This window comes from Myotis daubentonii, chromosome 15 (genome assembly GCF_963259705.1).
Source record: "Myotis daubentonii chromosome 15, mMyoDau2.1, whole genome shotgun sequence".
Lineage (NCBI taxonomy): Eukaryota > Metazoa > Chordata > Mammalia > Chiroptera > Vespertilionidae > Myotis > Myotis daubentonii.
The window spans coordinates 55,095,262-55,119,353 of NC_081854.1; the positions used below are offsets into that span (position 1 = coordinate 55,095,262).

Below are 24,092 nucleotides of genomic sequence, written 5' to 3' on the forward strand. Positions count from 1 at the left end.
TTGCACAAATTTTGTGCAAGACTGGAGTGGGTAGGGGGGCGATCAGGGGCAGGGCTGGTAGGGGGGAGGGGCCAAGGGTGGTTGGTCAGCTGGGGAGAGGGGCCAAGGGAGGTTGGCCAGCCGGCCCCAATTGGGGCGGCTGGTGGGAGGTTCAGATCAGGGACATCAGGGCCAGCCGGCTGGGGAGAGTGGCCTCAGGACGTTTGGCTGGCGGGGGGGTAGGGACCACGGGAGGCTGGCTGTGGGAGCGCACTGACCACCGGTGGGCAGCTCCTGTGTTGAGCATCTGCCCGCTGGTGGTCAGTGTGTATCATAGTGACTGGTTAACCAGTCATTCGGTCACTTAGGCTTTTACATATATAGATGTTGATATCTGATTAGACCACCAATGCACTGATATTCTATATAATAAAAGGCCAAAATGCAAATTGACCGAACTGCAGAACGACCAGTTGCTATGATGTGCACTGACAACCAGGAGGTAGACGCTCAATGTAGGAGCTACCCCCTGGTGGTCACTGCGCTCCCACAGCGGGAGCACCACTCAGACAGAAAGTGGGCTCACGGCTAGTGAGTGCAGCGGTGGTGGCGGGAGCCTCTCCCACCTCCACTGCAGTGCTAAGGATGTCCAACTGACAGCTTAGGTGGGGGAGGGGGCCTAAGCCATCAGTCAGACATCCCCTGAGGGCTCCTGGACTGCAAGAGGGTGCAGGCTGGGCTGAGGAGTTCCCCCTCCCCTTGAGTGAATGAATTTCGTGCACTGGGCCTCTAGTCCTATATAATTAGGTAGTGCCTAGTCAATATTTAAGACTAACTGTCAGACACCAAAAAAACAAACAAACAAACAGAACACAAAACAAAACCCCACATTAAACAAATCAGAAAAGATTAAAGCACGAACAAAGTTTAGACTTGTATGATAGAAGTCAAAGTGCAGCAAGTTCAGGCTCTAATTCTAACAATTAAAGAGTTTGGAAAAGGAGCTTGAGTCATTTTTCCCCCCATTCTGAAGACAGTTATAAGTCTGTTTGAAATGTCATTACTGCAAATTTTACAAATTAAATAAAATGTATACTGGTAAACCCATTCCTAGGTTGACAAATACCTGTCAGTTTGCAAAGTTTTCTTAGTCTCCTTAGCTCCACCTACTATTACAAATAAGTAGGTTAGGAAAACACCTGATACATAACCCTAAGCAATCTGTACTCATAGGAATAGATATATTATCTAGATGTGAGTAAAGGTGGGTTATAGTACAGTGCTGAAAAAATCTTAATGACATATATTCAGCATAATTCATAAAATAATTCAGAGGATAATTCTATGCTTTACCTTTTATGTATAAGATAGTCCTCCAGGATGTCAAGGCAGCGTACCATCTGAGAGAAGATGAGCACTTTATGACCTCCTGCTTTCATTTTGGGAAGCAATTTATCAATAAGGACCAATTTACCAGCAGACTGGATCATTGCTTGGAGATGAAAATCAGAAGCAGCTGGATTATATGTATCTCTAAATTCTCCAAGTATTTTCTCCTCAGCACCTGTCAGAGAAATATGAGAGCATCAATGCACGAATGAAGGTAAGACCCAATTGCTTTCATTGTTACAAAAATCTGAATCAGTGCTCCTCTGTGTTTCTGTAACACACTAAGACTTCTTGGATGGGAGGTGAATTACCAGTACATTTATTAGAATTATTTGTTGAAAGTCAACAGCTTGTAAATACTGCCTATGAGAAAACAGCATTCTAGGTTGTGCTTGCTAGATGTATAGTTTAGAGACTAACATGATTGACACAGAGAAATGTCTGTAGCTAAATCACCAACCCACACAGGACTAAAATTGTATTGAGGATACGGACAATTTATGAAGTATCTTTTTATCTCCCCGGACACCTGGCAAAATGTCTTATATGAATTTATGCTCATTATGCTTAATAATGTTAAATAGGGAAGGAATTAATGAAAATGTAGTCCTGACCTAGGTGAAAATCACATCTTTTCAAACACACTTCTAATAGTTAAACACCAATGTAGCAGGGATCCACCATGAAAGGTGATCAGATTAATCTGGTTATATCTATGGGATTCTGATGGCCATCAAAATAAAGAAACAAGGAAAAGTATAGGTCATTGATGAATACTTTCTCCAGAGAGTCTGTATCTGCATTAAAGGCTCTCTGCCTTCCCTCAGCCTGTGTAGTCATCAATCGAGTATGGGGATTGCGAGTGAGTTCCTTAGTAGGCTAAGAAATGACTTGTCTTGGATAAAGAAAGATAGGGAGTATATTCCCAGAAATACTGCAAGTGTAAAGACCCAAACGTTGTACAGATAATATGCAAGACCTTGAAAAGTAACACGAGAGCACCAAAATTTACACATTACCTGGACTGGAAAGATACCAGAAAAAAATATAAATGTGGAGGCCAAGATGGGTGTTGCTGTGTTTGTGCCTGAGGATGATTAAATTGAAGGAGAAATTCCAGTCCATGTGAAACTGAACACAAGACCTGCTATTACAATCTGACGTGGTAACATGGGACCCTGATTCTGAACCACCCATAATCCCACAGAGTGCAATTACAGGATCAATGTCTTTTCTTGTAACTGCCAGGACAGCTGCAGCACGCTGTTTTTATTCATGAGCATTTCTTGGAAGAAACAAGGACTTGTGTGTCATTCTTTTTAGCTACCTTTGATAAGATATGGATGGTTACAGCACTTCCTGAGCTCCATCATGGTATTGACCAAGTTAGGTACATTAGTCTGTCCTGCTCCTTTGGATAAAAATGAAAAGTTCTTCTCCAAAATAGCCCGGTAGTATTTCTTTTGAATATTAGTAAGTTCCACTTCAATGATGGTTTCTTCTTTTGGTGCCAACTTCTTTTCCACATCTTCCTTCAATCGTCTCAACATCATCGGTTTCAGTATAGCCTGAAGTTTCTGCACCTGCATAAAAAAAAAAGAAGACAAGATATATAACATATGTGTACAGTCAATTACACATATACACACATAACTGCAATGATAAAAGATCTGATGTACTTATTCACAAAGACCAAACGTTTACCTGTTCCTCTGTTTTCAGATCCCCAAATTCTTGCATAAATGTTGGTTCAGAAGGAAACCTTAAAGGTTCTAGAAAGTGAAGAAGACTGAATAGTTCTTCAACTGTGTTTTGGAGAGGTGTGCCTGTCAAAAGCACCTTGTGTTCCTATATAAAACAAGAATAATTCACATCAACTACCACAATACAAAAATTATATAAAAGTTGACATAGGTTATCAAATATTCAGTGATTGAAAAGCAATTTTTTTTGACTAACATTATCAAAATACATCTCTACTTATAAATCTCCATTAATTAACTTCTCAATCACTTTTTAAAAACTCTATCATTCTCATAATACCTCACTTCGCACACTGTTTTTACTTATTCATGCCTCTAAAAGAAAAGTTCTGAACAATTAAGAAACACATTTTAGATTTTCTCAATGAAACAGGTTTTTTAAGAACAAAGAGAGTATTTGTTTCTTTTGTACTGAACCATTCTTGCTATAGCAATTTGTATACAAAACTGTGCACATTCTTTGAGATTTGGCTGGTCATTTATTTGCCTTAACAAAAGAACAGATTCTCAAATAATTAAGGCTGCACCCCAACAGTGCAAAGTGCTGTTTGGAATATGATTCTAAATTGGAAATGCATTATAAATTAAACACAATAGTAACGGAAGGAAACAGTTTTAATGGTAATAGTACAAATTATTTAAAATTCTATTTGACAATACCTCTAAATTCCTTAGCTAAATACTTGTATATGTATCTGTACATATTCATTTATGTATCTGTGCATATGCACTAGTAAATAGCCTAAAAAGATACACATCCAGCTTTAAATCCTGGGTGAGGAGTGGGAGTGGGAGTGGGCATGGAGGGAGGAGTACGATGGGGAACTTTGTTTACTGTATGCAGTTCTGTATATATTATTTCTTTAAGTGCTCACGTACTAATTATGTGATCTTAATTAAATAAAAAATTTTTTAAAAGCAAACTACTTTGATTTGAAAGAAGCATACACACTAAGAAAACTTATTAAAAATCCTATTTATTAATTAGTATCTATATATACTAAGCATGTAGAGTCATGTAGGCCCTTTATCCCTGTATAATATTATAACGTTGGATAAGGGGCTTTAAAAGAAATTTATGGCTTGAAACTATGATAGTATTTTCTTTTCAATAGTACATTCTACAGAGGTTTCTTTTTTTTTTAATTCTAGACGTTAATTTCTAAAGCATTTTGAATGAAAAAGCTAAAATATTTTGTCTTAGGTAACAGATGAGACTTTTTCCCTTACTAATATAAAGTAACAAATCAGCACAGATAGAAATCAGATATTACTGTGCTCTAAAATGTAAGTTTATAGGATTAGTTCTCTGACTCTATCTGACCTTTTGCTATGTAGCCAAGAAACTGAATTAAGTCATAATAAAGATGCTACTTACCAGATTCATGAGTTTCAGACCTTCTAGAAGTTTACAATTCTTGTTTTTTAACCTATGTGCTTCATCAATGATCACACATCGCCATTCAATTGCATTAAGCTCTGCACATCCTCCAAGAATCATTTCAAAAGTGGTGATGATGGCTTGGAATCTGTAAGCTCCTCGAATGATACGCCCCTAGAAATTTATTATCAAATACAGTAATCTGCTGGAATATCTTGACCATAAATTTTAATTCCCATCACATAGCATAAAAATACATCTAATGACATCTGGTATAAACTATTTTCCACTGAAATTTTTATATACATATATTCATAGACATTCCCTTAAATGAGGAGTTTTAGTATTAAAACTGTTAATAGTCCTAGCTGGTTTGGCTTAGTGGATAAAGTGTTGGCCTGCAGACTGGAGGATTCCAGGTTCAATTATGGTCAAGGGCACATGCCCAGATTGCAGGCTCGATCCCCAGTAGGGGGCATGCAGGAGGCAGCCTATCTATGATTTTCTTTCATCATTGGCTGTTTCTATTTATCTCTCGCTCTCCCTTCCTTTCTGAAATCAATAAAAATATATTTTTAAAAAACTGTTAATAGATTGCTATGTTTTTAAGAATGATGTTAAAAATTATGCCAACACAATTACATAATTTATAATTACACCCAAATAAGCATTCCTCGATAAAATGTTTTATAATTTTTAAGAGTTATAATAATGATTTCAGGACATGTGTGAAGAGACCTGTACACAACCTAGCCACTGAAACTTCAGTATTAATGTGGATTACTTACATCCATGAGTCCACACATAAGATGGTAAAAAGGTAGTTAATATCAAAATTACCAAGTCATTTAGTCAGCAAGTATTTATTGAGTGTCTATGTGCCAGACCCTGTTCTAGTTGCTAGAGATATGGCAGTAAACAAAACACATAAAATTTTTAAAATAGTGTGCCTGAGAGGCCATTACTGAGAAGTGACATTTGAGCAAAGTCCTGAAGATGAGGGCGGAAGCCATGTTGATACCTAGAGGCCTAGAGGAAAAAGCGTTTTTGTCGGAAGTAGCAGTGTGAAGGCCCTGAGGCAGAAGGCACTGTGGCAGTATTCAAACAGCAAGAAAGCCGGAGTGGTTGACATCCAATGTGGAGGGAATAAGGACACACAGGGACTTGAATTCTGCAGTAAGGGCTTTGGCTCTTACTGTGAGCAAAGAGCTGCTGGAGGATTTTGAGACAAGAAATTTCATGATTTGACATAATTTTAAAAGACTCGCTTTTGGCTGCCATGGTAAAAAGAGTAAAACAACCCAAGGAGAGGACTATATAGACCAGTTAAGAGGCTGTGATATAATTGAAGCAAGAGATACTCATTAGAAGTCATGAGAAGTGCTCAATTTTAGATGTGTTTTGAAAACAGAGCTATAGGATATGCTAATGGGCAGTTGTGCAATGACTTAAAGGATTCAAGTTTGACTCTAAAAATTCTTAGCTTGAACACAGAAGTTGGTATTGCTATTTACTACAATGAGGAAATTCAGGATTATGGTTTTGGATATGCTATGCTTGAGACACCTAGTCGATATCCAAGCGGAATAGTTGAATAGGCATTTGGATATGACTCTGGGATTTAGAAAAGAGGTTAGAATTAGTGACATCGTTTTTGAAGTTTCCAGTTGTATAGACGGCATAAATTGTGCGGCTAAATGAAATCTGATGGAGTATAAGCATAAAAGCATGTGAAGACGGAGCCGTGGGTTGCCTCACATTGAGACAGAGAAGATGAGAAGAAACCAGTAAAGGGGACTTCTGAAGGAACAGATGGTGCTATAGGAATAGAATCCAAGTGAAGATAATGTTTAAGTGGGATTGAAAACTATAAACTCTTAGGAATTAGAGAGAAATGAAGGCTTAAGAAACATGTGTTCTGACAGAATTTTAATTCCTATTAACTTAGATTAATTCATATTGACTACATTCACTGGCCATTAAGTTGAACAATAGCTCCAGTAGAAAATAAGTAAAACTATAAGTCTATGGTATTTATAAGGCTCAAAAACCTGAAATATGCTTAAGAGTAAGGGCTCTCAAGTATAATTCACTGGGTATGTTATTCCCAGTATGCTCTATGACTTTGGGGGGAAACTAAGTAACTTATTTATACTTCAGTTTGCTCATCTGTAAATGGGAACAATAATATTATTACATATTTAAAGGTTGGCAATGCAAGGATTAAGTAAGATACTATATGTAAATGGTTTAACATAATGCCTGGCACATGGTAAATACTCAATAAATGTTTGTGATTATTCTTCTCATGGCAATTCAGAAAATTTGAGCTTAATTTTATTACAACTGTGATTTCAAGCTATTTAATAATTTGAAAAAAGCAGACGTTAAATATTCAATTAATTTATACTAAAATATATTCAAAAGTGGTAACAAAAGTTGTTTCTATATTTAAAGATCTATTTATCTCATTACATGAGAAATCTTCATCTTTTGAAATTTAAAACCCTTGATATTTTTCTAGAATGTATAAAATTATCATAAAAATATAACACTTAACACATAATATCATGTTTATAATGCATGAAGAATCTTTCAGTTCTTTGGCTATCATATTAATACCAAACTCATGACACATTAAAATTGTGATGTTAAAAATCTCTTATAGTCAAAATATGTTAATTGCACCTTCTCTAAAAAAATTCAATTGAACTTATTTCTATGATGTCATACAGCACTAAAATTCTACAAATGTATGATTAAGAATTATAAAACATGACAGAAGAAAATCAAACTATAACCTAACTAAAATGGCATAGGCTCCAAAGGTACAAAGGTAAGTTTTCCATAGAACTGAATAATAATTAAAGGATTTTGTAGATGCTTAATTTCATAGAAATATAAAGTAGAAGGGAAAATAAGGTTAAAGGAATTAATCAATTCATTAATTTTCAGCCTCAAAAAGTAGAAAATCAGTTAAAATTGGGAGGTAAAAATACAATGTTATATATATTACCTTATTTTAACATAAATTACATCACATGATCTGGCCATAAATTATAATAATCCTTATAAAAAGAAGAATCAGTGAAAGAAAAATGAAACATCATGATGCTGTTGAAGTAGAGCTAGAGTGCCAAATTCCAATTAAAAAGTACAATTTCATTTGAAATGTGTGCTGTTGTTTTTTCATTTTGTTTCTTATTTCTTAATAAAGTTTTAATCTAAAAATAGTTGTATTACTACTCAAAACTTCAACTTGGCACTTTATATTTTCAAGTATTAATTTTCTGCTAGGAAATTTAAAAAATATATATTTTATTGATTTTTTACGGAGAGGAAGGGAGAGGGATAGAGAGTTAGAAACATCAATGAGAGAGAAACATCAATCAGCTGCCTCCTGCACAGCCCCTACTGGGGATGTGCCTGCAACCAAGGTACATGCCCTTGACTGGAATCGAACCTGGGACCCTTCAGTCCACAGGCTGATGCTCTATCCACTGAGCCAAACCAGTTAGGGCTCTGGTAGCAAATTCTTTCTTATAATGTCATCTCTTAAATTTTATGACCTATGTATGTAGCCAAAAAAATAAATAAAATGGAAAATGTGCCCATAAGATAGACCGCAGAAGAAAGCCATAAAATCCCCAGAGTATTAGAATAACCAATCCAAAGGGGGAAAACTTATAGAGGTATGCTTAAACTGTATATAAAACCAACATTGTTCAAACTTGATTTGAGAGAGAGGAGAGGGGAAGAGGAAAAAAGGGAGGAAGGGAGGTAGAGAGTGAAAAAGAGAGAGAGAGAAACATCGATTTGTTGTTCCACTACTTATGCATTCATTGGTTAATTCTTGTATGTACCCTGACCAGAGATCAAACCAACAAACCTTGGCATATTGGGATGACACTCAAACCAAATGATCTACCTGGCCAGGGTCAACAAACCAAATTTTAAAAAATGTCTAAATCAAAATCCAATGAACAAAAAAAGAACCTATTTGAGATTTCACATCAATAGGCTTTTAAATTCATGGTATTCACTGAAGATTTAAATTTCTAAAATGAGAAGAAAAAAACACACTGGAGGATTATCAAAGAGACCTTTATAATTCTAAATTTAATGTATATTTTAAACATTTAGTAAAACCATTATTTAATTTAAAAATCAGAGATATAGATTTATACATTTGTATAAATAAGAATACTTCTTCATAATAAATTAGAGCATAAACGGAACTACTTTAGTCATTGTTCTCTTTTGCTACTAATATTTATTATAAAATATATGATGAATAAAGAGACTGAAGATCTAAATAGGCAATTAAAATCCATCCTAAATTTGAATGTAATGAATATGCAATGCTTATCATGTCCCAACCTGAGCATTCAAACAATAAACCAAATGACCGGTAACACACCTGTGAGTCCCTGAAGTACATCTCATACCGCTGTATCATCTGTCTGCTAATCAGGCTCCCATGATAAACCACAACATTAATATCAGTCCACGTACGAAATTCTCTCTCCCAGTTTGCAATAGTAGAAAGTGGAGCAATAATCAGGAAAGGTCCTCTTATACCAGTCAGAAGGATTTCGTAGAGGAATGTAATTGATTGAATTGTTTTGCCAAGACCCATTTCATCTGCTAAAATGCAGTTTCGTCTGAAATAAACAAATATATTATCCAAGTAGACATTGGGTTTTTCTGTATACTACAATGGTTTTAAAGATAAATACACAAAAGTAATCAATGATCAAGTTAAAACGCTCGCATTTATAAAAATGTAAAAGTTGCTGAAGTGCAGAGTAGGTTAAAGATTACAATTTTATTATAACCCTGCAATGAGAAAACATTTTTGTAGCTCAAAAATAAAGATACCACCCGATAGATGTTTTTTTTTTAAGAGTGAAATGGCAAGCGCAAGGCAGACTAAATATTTTATTCAGGAAGCATTTTTTAAATACCTTCTATATCTCAGGGACAGTATGAGAAGATGGGATACAAAAGAAATAGAACATGTTCTCTGCCTTCCAGGGGCTTGTATCTATTAGAGAAGCAGACATGCAAATAAACAAATAAGTAGTCATGCAATGCGCTATCACAGAAGAACAAATACAGCACCGGTTTTCGACGTTGGCTGTACATTAAGAGAGCCTACAATGCTGGAAAGAAACCCAGACACCCAGGGCCCTCCCCTACACATTCTGTGAGTCAAGGTGTATGGAAGAGAATACAAGCAGCTATAATTTTTACATAAACTCCACAGATGATTGATTATGATACGTGACTGGTTAAGAATCGTCAGTATTAAGCTTATTATGAAAGCTCAGAGAAGTAAATGTCCACTTCTGGCTAGAAGACATCAGAGACGAGAAGACTGCTTTGAGAGGGGAGGTCAGCGTTTTGCCAGAGAGCACAGTGGAAAGAACATGATCCACTATGGGACCACAAGTTATGTAACTGCGGTTTTGAGAGAAGGGTAAAGGTAGCGGATATTAAGATAAGCAGGAGGCATATATAAAGAAAGTTAGACATTATTCCAATAATTTGAAAAAAATTTAAAAACCTGATGAGGTCAGGTTTTTATTTTGAAGTTTGCTTCAAAGCCACTGCGGATATTAGAGATGAGATGACTAGAAGTTTGGAAGCTAATTGAAAAAGTCCTGCAATAATGCAGGAAAGAATGGGAGGGCACTTGGACTAAGGGAAGAGGGACTCAGAAGAGAATTGATTCCAACGTTAATTATGAGTTAGAATGATTTGGACCTAGTGACCAACCAAGTATACAGGGTGTAGAATGACAGTCAGATTTCTTTCAGTTTGGGTGACTAAATGAATTTCATTATTCTTAACTGAGATATAAAATATGGGAGAATAAATTTGGTATGGAGGAAACAGGAAATGACAAGATTAATTTTGAATCTGTTGAGTTTAAAGGCTCATTGAGAGAGACATTAAGGTAGCAAGAAGTAAAAAGAAATATGGATTTGAAGTTCAAGCCTTACTTAGAGGTAAGTGTGAGATCATTAGTGTTACTGATATGTGAAGGCAGAGAGGGGTGCAGAATATGGCTTAGGGGGAACAAATATGGAAGAAGAGAAGAAAAAGACAGAGTTTTGGGCAAGAAAAATCAACACTAAAAGGGCAGGCAGATGAAAAAAAAAAAACAGCAAAAACTACTGAAAGGGACAGTCACAGAGGTGCTGGGGGTCTAGCAGAAAGTCATAATGTGGAAGCTTTTGGCAGTGAGAATGGGGGAAAAGCAGCAACTACTATCCAATGCAGCAAAGGCAGCAAATTAAGGCTGAGATGTATGTTGTGGATTAGAAAAGAGTTTCAGAGATGATACAGAATCAAAACCCAGAGAGCAGGTTTCAGGAGAACCGGAGAGGAAGACATGGGACGAGCTTGCACAGCTCCTCTTCCTAGAAATTCACTCAAGGTAGCTAACAGGAGAAATAGAGCCAAGAGATGTTTTATCCTTTTCTTTAGCATTTTTATTTTTATATAGGTTAAACCCAAACTGGTTCACAGACTGAAGGACTGACACTGGTTTTAGCGATGGCTTGAAAATAGAAGAGTGAAGGGAGGTCTGAGAAGCCTGGATGAGATGCATGTCAAGAATTGAGGTGGTAGCATTAGTCTTGGTCCTGGGGCAGGACCTGGTAACTTCTGATACATGCAGGTAGAAGTAAGAATAGCCATGGATGGAGATACATTTGTAGGCTTGCGTGGCAAAGGAGGATTTGAATGAGTTTACTTACTGGCTGGCCCTACACTTCTCTATGAAGCACTCACATACATAGAGTAAAGGGGGCAGGGTTGTGATAAAACTCTGAAGTGGTTTGTGTTTAAAACAAGCAATTTAGATCATGGGAAAGGGTATGGACAAGAGAAGAATAGTAAAAAACATTTTACTATTTTATCTGGAAGGTTCTCTTGAGGAATATGATAAATATGTATAAAATATAAACCAGGGGGAAAAGAGCATTGCATGATCTTCATCAACTGAGTCTTATGACTCACCATTACCAAGTGTAACCTCTCAGAAGAATCATGTGAGAAGTAAAAGCCAAAAAGATAGTTCTGAATCAAATTTTGATACTGTTACTACTAATAATGCTTTCATCTGCTCCTTTGTATACACTATTATACATTTCTCTCAATCACGATACAATTTTTACTTCTTTGTAATTATCTTTTCATCACAATTTAAAAAGTGAGATAATGTTCAATAAAGCATTTTGAACAACTTCAACAGTAGTATAGGCTAATAAATTGAAAAACATTCCCTCACAGATGTTTTATGTTAAGAAACATATTTTAAATTTGATTACTAATCAACATATCAACTGTATTCTACTCTGATTGATATATATTTAAAGAAAGCAATTGTAGTCAAAATCCTAAATTATAAACTAAATTATCTCCTTGAGGTAACTTTACTTTCAATAATGAAGACTCAATAATAATAATAATAATAATAATAATAATAATAAAACATCAATACCAATTTTACTTAACATATTTTCACACATATAAAAAAATTTAAATTTTTTCTGCTAAGATATACTACATACCTATTGTACCAATTGAACAAAAGCCAGTTGAGTCCTTCCAGTTGATATTCCCTGAGTTGATTACCATTTTTATAGTCCCTGGATTGATCTATTTTTTTCCAAATATTAGAGGGAGGACGTTCCTTAGTGGAAAAACAAAGAATGAATGATATATCTCAGATTTTTTCATTTCCCTACATCTCATAGACAATAGTAGAAAATCAATAACTTCACTTAGAGCTGAAACTGGTATTCATAATATTTTTATAAATGACCTGAGAGAAAGATTAGTATGAAGATTTAAAATTCACAGATGAGGCAGACACATTCAAAACTTTTCAAGAGAGAACTGCGGAAGGAAATACTCATCAAAATGTTAGATACACATTTGCTCTGGCCAAAGAATTACAATTTTGGTTTGTCTTACATGAACTTGTACAGGGGCTCACTGTTCAATGTAGCACTGTTTATAATAGCAAACACTCAAATATCCACTAATGGAAGAGTAACTAAATTAACATACATATGTAGTACTATGTAGCATTTTTAGATACAGTATTAATTGTATACCCAAGACTAAATTAAAAATTCAAAGATAACATTAAACCACCTAAATAAAGATGTGCTAAGAGTTTATGAATAATAATAAGTTGTGTAATATATGTTCTTACCAAATGTCTTGTGTCAGGTCTTGAAGATTGCAATTGTTCAAACTCTACTATTTTTGCAAGATCTACATCTTCTTTTAGTTCCCAGGTGCTATCTTCATATGGTAATGAGCACCACTTTACTAAGTAGTAAATGACGGGCTGGAAGAAACATTTTTCTATTTTACCATTTTGAAAAAGAATAAATAGCTTAATATATTAACCAACATCAATAAAAACTGATGAAACATTTTTTGTGTTTTTAGATGGTTAACTTTAACACTGAAAAGTTTTAGGACTTTTTACTTAGTTAAAAACCTTTTTGCCAAATATTTACCTCACCAGTATCTTTATCCTCACAAAAAGAGACTTCTAACACTCTGTCTACTTCAACGTAGTCTGGGTTAAATGGTTCTTCTTCCATCTAAAATTTAAAAGTAAAAATATTTTTTGGGGGGATAAACAAGGGCATCTGTAATACTTTCAACAATAAAGATAAATAAAAGTTACAGTATTTGACAAAGAAGTGGAAAGATAAAAGTGAAATAAACACAAATATACTAGTTATCCATTATAGAACAAACACATAAGTTTGATTTCAATTAAATTTCCAATTACTGGAATACTTCCATTTTAATTTCCAACAGATATCTAGAAAATTTGTCTATATTATGAATCATCATACTCTATATCATAAAACTAACCAAATAGCACTAATAAATAAGGTATTCCAGACTAGGAAGTTACTCCAGAAAACTTCCTTAAAAATTCCCTTAAAGCAGCTTCTGTACCTCTTTTTGCCACTTTCCTCAGCTCCAACAGTTAAAGACCACCCCTGTGGAGAGCGTGTAGGAGGCAGCCAATCAGTGAACCTCATCATTCATCTCTCTCTCTCCCCCCACCCTTCTTCTCTGAAATCAATAAAAATATTTTTTAAGTATATGTGGGAATTCATTGTATAATTTTTGCAACTTCATTTTCATGCTCAAAATAAAGTCTAAAAAAGTTTCAAATTAAAAAGTTTTAAATTTATTTCTTGATCTGAGAGAGAAAGAGAAAGAGAGAGAGAAACATGGATTTGTTGTTCCACTTATTTATGCGTTCATTGAATGCTTCTTGTATGTGTCCTGCCTTGGCATATTGGTATGAACATCTGAGCTACTTGGAGGGCCTAAAAAAATTAGATGAATTTTAAAACTGTTCTGAAAAAAAAGTCTACTAAAAGAAAAATAATTTAGAGCAGGAAAGGACATCAGACTATTTAGTAAAGCCTAGAAAGGTAAGTGAATTTTTCCAATTATCTGTTCACACATACAAAGCTGGTATCAAATATATGAAATATATTTCAGGAAAAATCTTATTTTCCACTTATTTGCTATAACACCAGTTCCATTAAATGACTAACTTGTTAAATTCTGAGATGTTAACACACTCACTTTCAACTCTACGTATTGAAATACATGCTAATTTAACAATACAGGATGTATTTATATTCTGAATTATCAGTGTTCCTGCTTCAAATAGTTTCCAAGCTAAATTTGGGAAAAGAAAAATAGTACATATGGATAGCATTTGTAGTCAACATCAAAGTTTAAGACCTAAGAAATAATATGAATAATACTTAAAATTTTGATAACAAATACTACATGTTCAGAGTTCAACACATAATAGTCTCATTTTATTTATTTTTTCTTACATCTGCAAAAAAATGTGCTCTTTGTGCTTGTCTCAATTTGAATCGTTTGATTTTCTGCTGGATCCTTTTATCTTTCAAAAGCTGCTGTTCTGTGGCCCATTCACAGTGAAGATAGGAGCTACAATATTTATAAAAGCAACATATTAGAACAATATAGAAAACCTTGCTTTGTTTTGTTTTAAACTTATTTTTAATCATAGTATTCAATGCAAAATATTATCTTCCACTTTACAAATAGGTAGTTCATTCATCATTTCATTTAATGTCAAGAGCCATGAGATCACAATATCCTAAAAAGATTGTAGTCTAAGGTTTGCAATTTGCTAATTAACAGAATGGTACACTACATCATAGGGTAACAAGATATGATTTATTTTTTATTTCTTCATTGTAATAGTTTTGCCATGATCAGAAAGCTAATTTGTTTTGAAGTTAATGTAACCTTATTTAAATCATTTTCTTTCACCAAAGTATAGAAAAAAGCTGAATAAAATTTTGAAAAGTTAAAAAACACAAATATAATAAATAATGTTCTATAATTTGTAAAAGTGTATTTTATAGATTCCTGCGTTTTAATATTCGGAAAAAAATTCAATCTTAACAAGAAAGGTTGTCTTCTCATTTTTAATGATGTTCAACTTCATGAAATAATAAATAATAAAACATTTAACATGCAGATAAAATAAATTGAATTTAATATACATCTTTCCATTATTTTTCTAACTGAAATACTTACTAATTCTTGTATTTTACAAAAAATTCTTCTGTATCAATCATCACTCCAGGTGATATCTAAGAAAATAAAATCAGTAATTATAACTTTTATTACAAGACCACTGAATATAAAGTATAAAATGTAATGTGCCATCACTTACTTCCTTTTTCACAATTCTCGAAGATAATATTTTGTCCACAATTGCTGCATCTTCTTCACTTGGATTTTCCTGTAGGAAGGATGAAAAATATAATTGCACATTCTGCAAATTCCTTTAGGTTTTACCTTGTATGTTTATGAAAATATGAAAGTTCAACAAATATATATGCAACACCTGTGCCAGGCATCAAGTGTTAGAACTGAAAAAACAGAAAAGTGAATCGTTGTTGTTACTGTCCTCAACCTCATCTATAATATCAAAGTGAACATATTATGCTTTTTTTCTGTAACAGGCATTATTTTAAGCACTCTGCATATATTAATTTAATTCTTGCAACTACACTGTGAGGTAGACACTATTATCATCTCTGCTTTACAGGTTGGGAAACTCGGGCAGAGAGAAGGTGAGTACTTGCCCACGGTGCCAGATCAGTGAGCTAGCAGATTGCTAGCAGGTTGCTCACAATCCAGAGTAGAGACTAAAAAATTAAACCGAAAGGAAAATCCATATGCAATGACAGAGATGTCAAACAGAGTCTTCGGGCACTGTGTTCATAAATCCAGTGGATAGACTGCTTTTAAAGAAGTGGCAAAAGGTAAGGCCAAAACAGCCATACAAAGCATTTCACATGCTGTGTTGAGAAGGAAGTTATTTTTTTAAGACTGGGAAACTGCTAGAATTTTCAGTAGAAATGTACTATACCCAGGCTTCTAACTTAGAAATAGTCTTCAGAAAAGACAGAGTTTAGAGAAGTTTCAAGAATATATATTTGGGTCCTAGCTGGTTTGGCTCGGTGAGGCTGAAGAGTCCCAGGTTCCATTCCAGTTGAGGGCACATGCCAGCGTGGTGGGCTCGATCCCCAGTAGGGGGCGTGCAAGACGCAGCCAATCAATGATTCTCTCTCTTTATTGATGTTTCTATCTCTCCCTCTCCTGTCATCTCTGAATTCAATAAAAATAAAAAAAAATTAAAAAAGATTATATATTTGGGAGGTGCGTGAGTCCCAAATTTGAACGATTAAAGGTTCTATTAACTACAATAAAGAATCCAGGAGGAGAAGTTGGAGCAGCTTTTAGGAGAAAACGTAATACGTATTTTAAAGAATTTATGTTGGTTTAAAGTGTCTTGTAATCATAACCCTAAATGTATCTTACCACAAATAACTGTAAAGGCTGTTCCCCAGGTAAAGGAGCTGAATTCTTTTTTATTTTCATAGAACCTTTAACCTCTTCCTCAGATTGTTTCCCCTCTCCATCTTCTGCGTACTTTTTCCTTTTAATTTGTCGATTTGATCTTCTTTTCTGTAATGAACCATAAGGGTCATATTTATATGACTTATTTTAAAGAAAAGCTTTTAAAATAATTACTTCAGTGTGGCAGTTTTGTACATTGAATTTTCAAAATTGTATGCTACATTAATTTTCCCTCATTTCTCCTTTTTTATCATTTGCCCTTTGCCACAGGCTTACAATCTTCAGATTTATTTCCTAAAGTTTCAAATAACAAAGATTAGTAAGACCTTTATTTCTTTTCTTTAGAGATTGTTAAGAATGAAAAGATTTTGTTTTAGTTAGCTGTCACAGCTTGGGCAAAATATATTTTATTAGTAATTAGTAATTATGTTATTACTTTTCTTTAGAAACTATTAAGAAGAGTAAAAGGTATCTGATTTATTTAACTATTTCGCACCTTGGGCAACACATATTTTAAACTACTAATACTTTCGTATACTTGCCCAAAACCTAAAAATTGCATCGGATGAATATTAAATTAAATAACTAATCAGGGACATAAAACTAGAAGAAATTAAATAATATTTGCCATGAAACTAATGAAGTTGCATTTAAAACAGAACAAAATAATATAAAATATTTGATAAGAAATATGCAAAATAAAGTAGTAAATCAATGAAATAATTAAATGTATATAAATGAAGGAGGAACCAGTGTTTTACTAATTTTATTACCTTTCCTTAAAAATAAAGACCATCACTAGCATAAAAACCGAAATAAACCTACAAAAAAGTATTACATGTAGTAACATAATTTTTAAGTAGCCTAAGTAATTTTAAATTAGATATCAAATACACATGGCTTTACTTACCTCCCTAAATATCTAATATTTGGTGTTCCCACTATAAAAGCAAACTCACAATGACAAGAAAATCCCAAAGGACTTAGTTTTTTGTTTCACCTCCCTAAAGTCTCATGGGTGGAGGTATCTCAGCTAACTGTTCTAGGGCTCAATATTTGGTAAATCTATCCATTCTTCCTTTTTCTATTCCATGTTCTTTTGCATATTGAGTAACTCCCATGATACTCCTCCTAAAATCTAACCAGCAAATAACTCATGTGTTTTCCTTTTGATTTCTGACAATGTCTTCAATTTGGTAGGTCTTTCATATTCCCAGAGCCATGGCAAAAATGGCTGGATCATGAGCAGTGCAGGGACAAACTTATCTACATCCAGACGGCTGCAGTGGCCTTGAACATGCCTCTGCCTCTTTCTCCTGAGACAAGTGCTATATTTAGAGAAAGAGCAACCAACATGTTGATTTAGCTCAGCTAAATGCAGTAGACAATTCCAGGCCACCATCTCCTGGCCAAGAGGACATTTACATTTCAAAACTCAGGGTGCCTCTTTTGTTAATATTAGAGACAGGAAGGTGGCACATAAAAATTATAAAAGAACTTCTACAAACCCAATTTTCCCACATGCTGTTGTGAAAGATATGAAATATTATCCCCTGGCGGGGGGAAATCCTAAGGATCTCTAATTTAATAGCAGGCTAAAGGAATGTTTCGATTTCTATTATGGGCATCACACAGTTCTTAATGTTCAAGAATAGTTTAAATTAATAACCAACAGCGACATCTATTATTCTAACAATAACATGTACCATCAATGTTATGTCTCACTAGGCACAAATCTTCTAAATAACAAAGTTTGAGAATAATTCAGTATACTTTTAGAAGGTTCTGTTAGGTATTTTCAGCATTAGTTTCCTTTCTATTCACTTATGCATCTATTAGTACTTTGAAATGCCTCACTTTTAGTCTTTAGTAAACAGTAAATGAGTGACATGAAAGAATCCTTTGAACTAACGAAAGTGCACATTCAGGTAATTCTTCCCGAGACAGAATGAGGGTCACTTATTGTCAAGTGCTCTCTAATCCTATGAAGACTTTGTTAGTCTAAAAGATTTTGTGTGAGTTATAAGATTATAGCTGATTTTATCATAAATTATACTAGGTTATATAGTTACACATTAGGCAAATCCAAACAATGTCTCACTCTCATCAATTATCTTTCTCTGTCGTACACTATCTGTACTACTTTTAAAAATATAAATACTAATTTGATGTCTACATTTTTTGCTAATGTGATTTTTCTGGCTTTCTTCCTCCATAATGGTTTTCAAACCATAATTTGAAATAGTGACAAATTCTTTTTTTAGATATTTTTCCAAGCTTTTTTCTTCCTATGTCTTAAGGGCTACAACAGATCAGTCTAGTATTTACAAAAGAGGTCAGGGACATTATGCTTTTAAATGACTAATAAATAGTTTATTATGACAACATATTACTTGTTTCCTATCATAATCCTAATAAAATCTACTCAGGGCTTTTTAAAAAGTTAAATCTAAATATAGTCAGACTGCTGAAGTACTCTCTATTGAGATTAAAGATACTAAATTAAATATCATATTTATATTTTTAGATTTCCACCTGACCCCAAACTGTAAACTTAAATTATTTTTCAAGCCTTCAAATCCACTGTGGTTGAAAGCTACATGGACCTCTCCATCATTTATATAATGATACCTTTACATATGCCAATAATATAGATTTGTAAGTATTTATTAGAAAATATTTCCTTCCTTTCCCACTTAATTTTTTTATGTGTGTGTTAAAGTAACACGTATCAAAGCAAACTAACACTATAGTGAAAGGTATGGAAGAAATGTGTGTGTAAACCTATTCTACCATTTCAATGCTTGGTAATTACATAATGGAAAAATGGCCAGCATTATTCTAGTAAAAATTAAAGTAAATTTTCTCATGTTGACTAAGTTAATTATAAGTTTACCTAAGTTAAAGATAACATATGAAGAAAAAGCCAGGCCATGTAATATTAGGAGCTTCAGTCACTGCCCTTACCTCAACTCTTGCAGCAGCCCAGGAGCCTTGAGCCACTACTCTCCCATTGGATAAGAAGCTGCATAAGGAAGAAGAAAGGCCATTCAGGGGCTTTCTGGCCCCATAATTCAACAACTGCCACCACCCCTACGGCCTATAGTTATACTTTAATTATTAGAGAGCAGAGGGTGGCCTGAATTATTATGACCTTCACTATATATTTGTTAACTTCACAAGGTTATTTTAAATATCCACCTATTCCCCCAAAAAAGGGCAAAAAGCACAGTATTTTTGTCTACATCAGGGGATTTTTAATATAAATGTTTATCTTTTTCTTTGACAGAAGCAGAGCAAAGAAATTATATCTAGGAATGATTCCATCCATTTGCTTTATCATTTGTAGGTGATTTTAAAAATTAATATCTCCATCATTAAGTTCATTCAAAAGGACTCTGGAAGTACAGAATATCACTAGATACTTCTCCAGGCTCCAAACCAGCGGGGACTTTGGATTATTACTTAACCTCTCTGGGCTTCAATTTCATTATCTGAAAAATGAGGGGTTTGAGAGGACATGTAAGTTTCCCCCCGGGCCTAACGTTCTACAGTAATACTGCTAGGAGCATACTGTAGTCATGCTGTCAGATAAGTTCTGCTATACAATAAAATGTATTTTTACTACTAAGCTACAGTATAAATATCTGCAAAGTAATATTATGCTATCTACATAATTCTACCAGTGCTTCATGTCTCAGAAAACAATTTAATACTCACTTGAGAGTCTTCCTCTTTGCATGCACGCTGTGGCATCTGCTCTGCATCAGATATTTCATCTGAAGACTCATTCTTTCTTTTTTGTTTCTTACCCAATGTAATAATGAGTTTGCTGTTTCAACAGGAAAAGAGTACACAGTAAGATCTTTTTATATTTTTTCATTTTGGGTCAAGTTAAGATTGCCATGATAAGCTTTATGCCATTTTATATCACTTGAATGTTCAACCAAAGATACTAATTATCACGAAACCCACAACATTTTCAACACAAAAACTGAATTCTACTGGAGCAAACACAAATTAATATTTAGTTAATGTGCTTCAAAGCAAGTTGTATCACTTGTTACTTAGGCTCAAAATTATTTTTCACGGGAAAATGTCAGTTCATATAACTGTATTTAGTACTTAAAATAATTCATTTATTTTGTTATCGTGTGTATGTATATTGATGTTTACACATGCACATGAAATACAACTGTCTAAAATGAAAATGATTTTTTCATTTCCTGACCCTGATCAAAGGTAGAAGTACAGACCTCCCACATTTCCTTCCTAATTTCTTAATCTGGTTCAACAGATGGAAGGACATGATCCCAAAGTACCATGTTACTCACAAACCATGCTAACTGCTAATCAGGAAAATTCTATTTTAGATAAAACATAAAAAACCCAAAATTTTTCAAAGATTATATACTAATGTGGGACAACTTGGAGGTTAAAAGCATGAAGTTTGAAATCATACGACCAAAGACTTTAAATGTGATTCCACAGTTTACCTGTTAGACTGGGAAAATTATTTGATCTTGTTTGGCCTTCGTTTCCTTGCCTAGAAAATAGGGATATTATAACAGCTACCTCTATTGTTGAGAATTAAGTGGATGTTACCTCTTGCATGTTACCTCTTGACACATAGTAATTTCTCAACTAATGATCACTACATGAAATTATTATAGTCCAGGCATTTTCCTAGGTTCTAGGATTTGAAGAGAAAGTGGACACAGTTCCTAACCTTAAAATATTGTTGGAATATGATCACAGTTAAAATGCTAATATAGAACTTAGCACTGGATACCAGGTGAATAGAAAGGAAGTACTACTTATGTTTATTGAAGAGTAAAGGGTACTTTAGAGAAAAGGTGAAGTCTGAGATTTGAATGATGAAAGGGAGTTCAACAGGTAGTAAAAAAGGCAGTAGGGTACAGTCTAGGTAGGGGGATACCACAGAAGAATGAGAATATGCAGTGTAAGACCATGTCTGGAATACATGATGTCTGGGGAAGAACCAGAGAGATGGTCATCTACAAAGGACACAGGAGGCCTTGTATGACATGCAAGGAGTCAACATTTTACTTGGAGGCCAGCTTTTATAGGGCAGGAATTTAAAAACAATGTGTCACTGCCTGGCTGGTGTGGCTCATTTGGTTGAATATCATTCCGTGCACCGAGGTCACTAGCTCAATTCTGGTTAGGGCACATGCCAGGGTTTCGGGCTTGATCCCCAGTATAGGGGGGTAGGGAGGTGCAGGAGGCAGCCCATGGGTATTTTTCTCTCATTGACATTTCTATCTCTCTCTCCCTCTCCCTCTAAAATCAATAAAAACATAATAATAAAAATAATGTCATGTTCACCAATAACAACAAATGGCACTAAGATAGCTACAAATTAATGCAAAAAAAGAGAAAGTGAAAAATATGAGATTTTAAATGGGTAAGTTCTGGGGATGAAACTATAGTCAACAATTCTGTATTGTGTATTTGAAACTTGCTAAGACAGTAAAGCTTAAAAGTTTTCATCACAAGTTACAAAAAAATTCATGACTGTGATATGTTACCTAAACTTAATATAGTAATAATTTCAGAATATACACATATATCAAATCATGTTGTACATCTTAAACTAATACGAAGTTATATGCCAATTATATTTCAATAAAATTGGGGGAAGGAAAGAATTTTAAATAAGAGAGCAATGCAACCAGAAGGAAGTGAAATGCAAGGCACGGAAACCAGTGATAAGGCAAATGACAATTCAAGTGAGTGATGAAGAGTGCAAGATAGGGTCATGGTGATGTGGTGAAAAAGACACAATTTTAAATTTTGGAAGCAGAACTGGTAGGATTTGATTACTGACTAGATGTGAAGCGAGAAAAGATTCTAGAACGATGTATTTGCAGGTTATTGTTGCATTGGTATAATGATTACCTTCAACAGGATAATGATTAATTCTTAGTTGGTAGCTCACCTGCACTCTTCTGATAAATAAGAGCAAAAACACAATTCATGTTGGAACCAAAAAGATACTATATATAAAAAAAAAACATTAAGGAACCAACCACTGTTATACTGCATTCCCTCTCACACTTTCATTGGGCTTTTCCTCCCTCTTCAGGTCCCGTTTCCTACTCTGGTTTCCTTTTTAAAATAAAAATCTCCCTTGCAGTTCTATCTATTATTAGGTAGCACATGATCTTGTTCTTCCTTCTTTTTTTTTTTTAAATATATTTTATTAATTTTTTACAGAGAGGAAGGGAGAGAGATAGAGAGTTAGAAACATCGATGAGAGAGAAACATCGATCAGCTGCCTCCTGCACATCCCCCACTGGGGACGTGCCCGCAACCCAGGTACATGCCCCTGACCGGAATCAAACCTGGGACCCTCCAGTCCGCAGGCCGACGCTCTATCCACTGAGCCAAACCGGTTTCAGCTTGTTCTTCCTTCTTATCCAGTTCTCAAAAAAGTTGCCTATACTGACTGTTTCAGTTTCATGTCTCACACCACTATAATCTAAACCTTATAGACATTATCTCACTTGATGTTCCTACAACTCTGAGAGGTAAAGGTAAATACTAGCTATATATATCCTATCTAATAAAAGAGAAACATGGTAATTGGTGTACAACCACTACCCTTTCCATTTGCTAATCAGCGAGATAGGCAAATTAACTGTCAGCCAAGATGGCGGCAGGCAGCCAGGCAGCTTGAAACTAACATGAGGCTTGCTTGCTTCAGTGATGGAGGACTCCAACGTTCCCCACCTGCCGCTGCAGACCTCTGAGCTGGCAGTATGAAACACAGTTACAAAAATAGAAGCTAAACAAAACCCCAGAAACCAGCTTTCAGCTAGCCGTGATCTCAGACCTGGAGTTGATACAGAGTTTCGATTGTAGAATCTAAACAAACCAGATACCTGCTTTTAGGAGCGGAGGCCTAAGAGCTGGAGCCTCAGAGCTAAAGCTGGCTCAGAATTAAAAAAAAAGAAAAAAGAAAAAAAGGAGCAGTTGGGAGCTTCAGTCGCAGCCTGAAAACAGCTCTCAGCCCCTCACCCGGACTGGCCAGGCACCCCAGTGGGGACCCCCACCCTGATCCGGGACACCCTTCAGGGCAAACCAGCCAGCCCCCACCCATGCACCAGGCCTCTATTTTATATAGTAAAAGGGTAATATGCCTCCCAGCACCGGGATCAGCGGAGCCACGAGGTCTCCCGGCACCGGGATCAGCATGACAGGGGGCAGCGCCCAAACCCTGACTGCCCTGTGGCTCTGTGTGTGACAGGGGGTGGGGCCACAACCTCCCTATCGGCCCTGCTCTGTTCCTGATAGGGGGGAGCTCCCCAACCTCCTGATCGCCCTGCAGCTCTGTGTGTGACAGGGTGCAGCGCCCCAACCCCCCCACCCCACGGGCCCTGCTCTGTGTATGACGGGGTAGAGCCATAACCTCTCCATCGGCACTGCCCTGAGTGTGACAGTGGCGGCGCCCCAACCCCCTGATCGGCCCTGCTCTGTGGGTGATAGAGGGCGGCGCCCTAACCCCCTGATCCGCCCTGCTCTGTGCGTGACAGGGGGGAGCTCCTCAACCCCCTGATGGGCCCTGCTCTGTGCATGACAGG

The 24,092-nt window shown here is 35.4% G+C and overlaps 1 protein-coding gene across 14 annotated transcripts in view; it reads right to left on the reverse strand.

Moving 5' to 3' along the window:
- Positions 1 to 24,092, reverse strand: part of CHD9 (chromodomain helicase DNA binding protein 9) — a 159,808-nt gene that overhangs the window by 41,979 nt on the left and 93,737 nt on the right. For all 14 annotated transcript variants that reach the window (XM_059668047.1, XM_059668041.1, XM_059668040.1 and 11 more), the window contains 13 exons: positions 20,206 to 20,317; positions 16,447 to 16,593; positions 15,293 to 15,361; positions 15,154 to 15,209; positions 14,418 to 14,535; positions 13,059 to 13,145; positions 12,746 to 12,883; positions 12,096 to 12,217; positions 8,933 to 9,176; positions 4,510 to 4,686; positions 3,073 to 3,216; positions 2,696 to 2,951; positions 1,333 to 1,543 (listed from right to left, as the gene is read on the reverse strand). In XM_059668047.1, coding sequence (XP_059524030.1) covers positions 1,333 to 1,543; positions 2,696 to 2,951; positions 3,073 to 3,216; positions 4,510 to 4,686; positions 8,933 to 9,176; positions 12,096 to 12,217; positions 12,746 to 12,883; positions 13,059 to 13,145; positions 14,418 to 14,535; positions 15,154 to 15,209; positions 15,293 to 15,361; positions 16,447 to 16,593; positions 20,206 to 20,317 — 1,881 coding nt within the window. The remainder of the gene's footprint in view (positions 1 to 1,332; positions 1,544 to 2,695; positions 2,952 to 3,072; positions 3,217 to 4,509; positions 4,687 to 8,932; positions 9,177 to 12,095; positions 12,218 to 12,745; positions 12,884 to 13,058; positions 13,146 to 14,417; positions 14,536 to 15,153; positions 15,210 to 15,292; positions 15,362 to 16,446; positions 16,594 to 20,205; positions 20,318 to 24,092) is intronic.